Source organism: Pseudopipra pipra, chromosome 15 (assembly GCF_036250125.1).
Source record: "Pseudopipra pipra isolate bDixPip1 chromosome 15, bDixPip1.hap1, whole genome shotgun sequence".
In the NCBI taxonomy this organism is placed as follows: Eukaryota; Metazoa; Chordata; class Aves; order Passeriformes; family Pipridae; genus Pseudopipra; species Pseudopipra pipra.
Window position 1 is genome coordinate 4,905,933 of NC_087563.1, and position 6,000 is coordinate 4,911,932.

Here is a 6,000-nt window from a genome sequence, read left to right on the forward strand (position 1 = left end):
AAAGGCAGAAATTTAACCTCATAGAGGTACCATTTTAGACTTGTTTCTGGGTCTAATTCTGCAAAATACTGAACTCTGGAAGGTGTTGAGAAGCACCTGATAGTTTACAAACCAAAGGTATGAAAACCCAAATGTTTTCGTAACATTTCATAACAAAGCTGTTGTGGTTGGACAAGAGAAAAATAAGGGAATTCCAGATGTCTACATGATGAGAGATTGTTTCTCTTATAATCCAAGGAGGGTGAGGCAATCATGAATGTAGCCCCTTGCTAAAGAAAGTAGCTGTGTGTATTTCTAATGCTCACACACCGTCCCACCTTTCATGAAGTCACTTCAGTTTTTTGGAGCTATCTCCTTAAAGCCAAGTCCTGTGTGTCCAGGGGAGCCCAGAGTGCTGCAGGCAGATGTCTGCTCCAACACTCAGGTTAATCTCAGTGAGGAAATGCACCTGTAAAGATTAGGTAACCTCTGGTTAGTGGGGCAGAAAATACTGCTATATATAGACTGTGAGTCCCTGTATTATTTTGCATGTCTTGATCTGACTGAAACTGCTTTTACTATTTGTGCTTTTTAGTTCAAAGCTTAAAAATTAAATGTAGAAGAATTCAACATAACAGGGAACAATTTGAAAGTACTAGAAAGAAAATAAATAAAAATAAGAGAGATGTGGGTTTATATCAAGTAGGACCTGTTATAGCAAAGGTTTATAAGCCCCAAGCACTTTTCCCTTGGCTTCTTCCCTGTTTTCAGCCCATTTCAAGCCCCTGCCCCAGAAGTGGGGATGGTGTCAGAGAACCTGCTAAGGATCAACACCCCACCCTGTGGTATTCCTTGGAAATGCCAAAGCTCAGTGCAAACCACAAGAGCCAGGGAACCCTTCAACTACATCTGCCCGCCGATAAGTCTGTGCATAGCTTTTCTACTGGCACCTTCATTTATCACACTGGTTTTCATCACCTGATATTATTTGTACAGTAATTCTGCTCAGGAAGCCTGGGGATGCAGCTTGATTGTTGGCACTTAGTTCCACGTGCTGATGCTGTAAGTGTGAGCTGTCTTGTGTGGATGCCAAGCGTTGGTCCAGAGCTTCTCACAGAGAAGCCTAATGCTTTTTAGAGAGATGCCTTAGGTTCACAAATTCTAGATGTATTCTCTGAATACATCCAGTATTCACTGAAAACTCACAGGTTCTTCAGAGTGTTTGACACTAAACTGCTGGTTTTGGATTAGTGTCCTGGAATTAAATGGGCAGAAGTGCCAAACCCAGTCATTTCTGGGAAAAGGAACATTCCCGTCTAACACAGGCCAGCTCTGAATGCTTCTCTCTCTCCAGGTGTCTGCACGGTAAGTGCGTGGCAGCCAACGTTGCTTACACCTGTAAGTGCATGGAGGGCTACACGGGCATGTACTGTGACAAGAAGAACAATTCCTCAAATCCCTGCAGGACTTTGAAATGCAGCCACGGGCAGTGTAAAGTTTCGGAGCACGGGGAGCCCTTCTGCGAATGCGACCCCAACTACAGCGGAGAGCTCTGTGACAGAGGTAGGACTGGGCACAGGGCTGCTACTCTGCTGCATTCCTACTTTACACCTCTGTTTCTACCTCTCCTCCATGGGACTTGTATTGGGAGTAAATGACAAATAGCAGAAGATGAAGCTAAGCCAGTCTCTGCAGAGCAACACAGGGAGGAGAAAAGAACCACACAACACTAGATGGCTACTATCCAATAATATGGAAAGGGGAATGTGTGCAGTGAAGGGTTTTATTCTCTATCTCCTGAATCCTCAAGGTTTGCAGCTCCTGGGATTCTGGTAGGATGTGTAAAGGAGAGGTTGTTGTGAGGTTTACCCTCAGCAAGCAGGGATCAGTAAATTGCAGTGCTGGGAAAGGAGTATCCTGCATACCAAGGAGGTGCTGCTCACCTGAAGTGGCATGAAGGATTCTTGGCTTGCTCCCTTGGATGCAGCTGAGCAGGTTTCCTGGGGAATCCCACAGATCATGCTGGACTTTCCACTAGGGCAGCTCCTTTGCCCTGCCCTGAAAAGACTCTCTGGAAACTTGCTGAGTTTCAACTTCGTCCTTTCTGTCTTATTTTTGTTACTGTACAGAAGGAAAGAGCTGGCTTATATTATTTTTATTTAGGTTGTGCCTTTCCTGTGAATGAACCACAGATTTTTCAAGTTATACACATGTACAGCCTCACCAAAGTGTGTCTGGCTGACGCACAGTGACTGCAGAACAGCACAGACATTTTCAGGTATCCCAGACCACCAGTGCCCGGCAGAGCAGGCTGACCTTTGCTCCTGAGAAGCAGACATGGTAAAACTTAACTCCTACTTTGCAGGAGTGTTGCAGGATTCAACACTCAGCATTCATTAAAGCATTTCCAGAACTGCTGATCAAAGCCAGCAGGCCTGTTGGCCTCGGCCTCGCACCGGATATTACACATTTGTGGAACACAAGCTCTGTGTTGATGGCAGGTACAAAGCAGTAAAAGATTAGGGTCCTTCTCATGCCATCTGTTTTTGAATCACATTACAAGTACAGGGCTGTTTGCTGATGTTTTCGGGAATATCTGGCAAAATAGTTACCACTTTTTTCTTTTTTTTTTTTTTTCTTTACATCTCTGTTGTCTCCCCAGAGAATCTCTGCCAAGGAGACATCATTCGAGAAGTAGTCAGGAAGCAGCAGGGCTACACATCCTGTGCCACTGCCACCAAAGTGCCCCGCCTGGAATGCCGTGGCAGCTGTGGGAGCGGGCAGTGCTGCATCCCCCTCCGGAGCAAACGGCGGAAATACTTCTTCCAGTGCGTGGATGGCTCCACCTTCACAGAAGAACTGGAGAGACACGTGGAATGCGGCTGCTCAAAATGCTTATAAAGCCATTCTCCAGTCTCCTGCCACTTTAATCGACTCAGAAGCGCTATCAAAACGGGACCTATTTACTTGCAGAGTGAAGAAGAAGAAAAGAATTATTAAGTATATTGTAAAATAAGCAAAAAATAGAACTTATTTTTATTATGGAAAGTGACTATTTTCATCTTTTATTATATAAAGTATCGCACCACTTTGGGTATATGTATCATATAGTGAGCTATTTTTACCATGAAACTTTTTTAACAGTTGTAAGAAAAAAAATTTCAAAAGTTAAAAGGTAAAAAAAAATAAATATATATATATATATATATATATAAAGAAAACATAGCCTAACAGGAGGAGTGTGGGGTGACTTTATATGTATGCACAATGAACAAACACAAAGGTGTTCCAAGGACCCACTGCCGAACTGATACGGGCTGAAGAAATCTCCTGGTTGGGTCTCCCAGGCGAGTGGATCCCTGAGACCAACTGCAGCCATCTGCCTGCTCTGGCACCCGGAGAGCCTCCCCTCAGCCCCTTGCTCTGCCCAACACTGCCAACCTTGGTTTGCTCCTGTACAGTGGCCCCGCTTGCTGTTCGTGAACTTGTTCCCCAGAGCACACAGGCACTGCCGTAGCTGGAGGCTGATTACATTATTTGACTATTGTAGTACTATAATACATTTTTTTGCTGTGTATGTTGTATTTATCTGTGTTCACGTTATATTCTTGAGCAACTGTATCTATAGAGCACAGGCAGCTTTATCCAAAAGAAGGGTGCGAAGGGAAAAGGAAGCGGGGGAAATTTATGTTGCTTTGGGTAATTTGGGGGCAAAATGTGAAAATAAGTGCTAAGTGATGCCTAATAAATGACACAGTACTTTTGTGTAAACTCCTCAGCTATGTTATTTCCCAAGTTTGTGCCTTCTTGCTCCCAGCCTTGAGCCCTTTTTTGTATATGAAATATAAGGAATGCACTGCTACATAGTTTGTCACACCTTGACACTTTAAATTGCAAAGGTTGTAAAGAGCATGAAAATACTGCAGGTGCCAGAAACGCACCTGCAACGTATCAGCTTTTACTCCCGCTGTCACTTGAGCCATGGGTGTGAGCTGGGCTGTCGCTGCTGTTCATCCACACTCTGGCCCTGAGCAGATGGCTGCTTTCCCACAGCTTTTTAAACGAGCAGAAGTTGCACTATGTCCATGTGAAGTATCCAGCCGACATCTGTCCGCCTCAGCAGCGTCCTCTGCTCTGCACAAGGAGAGGTGCCACAGCCCCATCCAGCGCGGACCGACCGGCTCAGCCAGAGCTCCTCCCTCTGCACCGCTCTGTGTCCGGCACTCCTGTCTCCCGAAGGACCCCCCTTCACTCGAGCTGTGTTCAGACCAACTGCTGACTAGGAAATGGAAGTCAACGCAGGGATAAATTCTCACTGTGCATGTGAGGCAAAAATTGACTCTGGGAGTGAGTTTGGTTTTTGAAGGGTTTTTGTCAGGGCTGCCTTTTCAGGCTCAGTACATACGTGCAGAGAGCACCGTGGATACCTTGAAATTTCTCTTACTGTTAAGTTTCAAACATCCCCACCAACACCTGTTCCATTATCTGTGTCATTTCTTTCTTTCCCTAATACAGCAAGTATTATGGTCCTTTCTTCAATTTCTTTCTCTAAGAGAGAGGCTCTGAGCAGAGACCATAAGGTCCTTCTAGGAATGCTCACTGGTCCCACTAAATGGATTTCAGATTAGGGGCTTCAGCAAAGGAGGAGTAGGAAAGTTGAATCAAGAAAATGGGCTTTGTTTTTGATTTGGGCTTTGGAAAGATGCACAGAATGCAACCCTGCCATGACAAGTACAAATGTTTATTTCCCATTAAAGCACAGAGATCATCTAGCTATTATACAGCCAGAGAGCTCTAACATGTTTATTCTTCTGCTGTGTCAGTCTCTCCTTAACTGCAGCAGTTCATTCATATTGCTTTGCTATGAGCAACATGAGCAGAAGGGACATAACCAATGCAATAGCCATCTCCCAAAATAAATATCAGTACATGGAGCTGGCAATCAGTGAAACATAATCACTACATGATGTGCCAAACTCTGATTGATACAGTACAGCTCAAGAGCCAGAGAAAAACTAACCCTGATTACAAGTATTGTGGTGTGGGCTGCTTTTTATTTTTAATATAATAAGAAGCTCATAGCAGCTGGGGTCTGTGGTGTACAGCAAAAAACACCTAAACCCACAGCCTACAGGCTTTAAAAATTTACGCAGAGTAACTGCAACCACTTGTGAAAATATGTGCCAGGCACACCACTACCATTAATGTTTCATTCCTGCTTAAAACATTCTAAAGAAAGAGCTACTGTGGTGCCAGGCAGAGGAAATCCAGACTGAGCAGTGGCTGACCTAGCTCTTCAGTTTGTAGCCACCAGACTGCCAAGGCTTACAGAAACAAGCCCTCTTGAGCACTGCCCAAACCTATGTTCACTTTGTCCCTGCAGCAGCAACACGTGTGAGAAGGAGGGTGACATTTACTGGTGGCCTCGAACCTGCTGGAGGGTGCTTTGAAAGGAATGACCTGGCAAGGCAAAAGCCATCAACATCTTGTTAACACATCACTCTGGGATTTACTTAAAGCCTTGCAGCAAAGGGACCAGCAACAACTCAGCAAGGCCCTGTTCCTGGCCCTTTTCTGTCACGGCACTTCAGTGTTAAGAGTTGGGATAAAGAACTAAGAATTATCTATTTTGTAACCAAATGATGCAATTTTTGTATGCTTTTAGGCAGCACTTGCCATTGGATAGTGATGCTTTATGTCCATGATTCTCTGACTTGCTATAGAATTATTTTATGTTAAGAAGAAAATAAAAAGCATTCAGATGTGCCAAATATGTGAGGTTAACTGAAGTGTAATTAGCTCTGAAAGTTCCTCTGTAACCTGCCTAATGTTACAACAGATTTCAAGAGCTGCGGGTACAACGCAGTAGTTTTTACCTCTGTAAAGTTTTAATATAAAGTGAAGAAAGATGCTTACCCTTAAAAAATGGCAATGCAGACTGGTGTGAACTGATGTATTTTATTATTAGATTCTCATTGTGATGTAAGTTTAAATAAATTGTTGGGTTATGGAAGATTGTAA

The 6,000-nt window shown here is 43.9% G+C and overlaps 1 protein-coding gene across 2 annotated transcripts in view; it reads left to right on the forward strand.

Moving 5' to 3' along the window:
* SLIT3 (slit guidance ligand 3) overlaps window positions 1-6,000 on the forward strand; it is a 474,289-nt gene extending 468,289 nt beyond the window's left edge. For both annotated transcript variants that reach the window (XM_064671611.1, XM_064671612.1), the window contains 2 exons: window positions 1,334-1,542; window positions 2,642-6,000. In XM_064671611.1, the coding sequence (XP_064527681.1) occupies window positions 1,334-1,542; window positions 2,642-2,880 (448 nt within the window). In that variant the 3' untranslated portion in view covers window positions 2,881-6,000. The remainder of the gene's footprint in view (window positions 1-1,333; window positions 1,543-2,641) is intronic.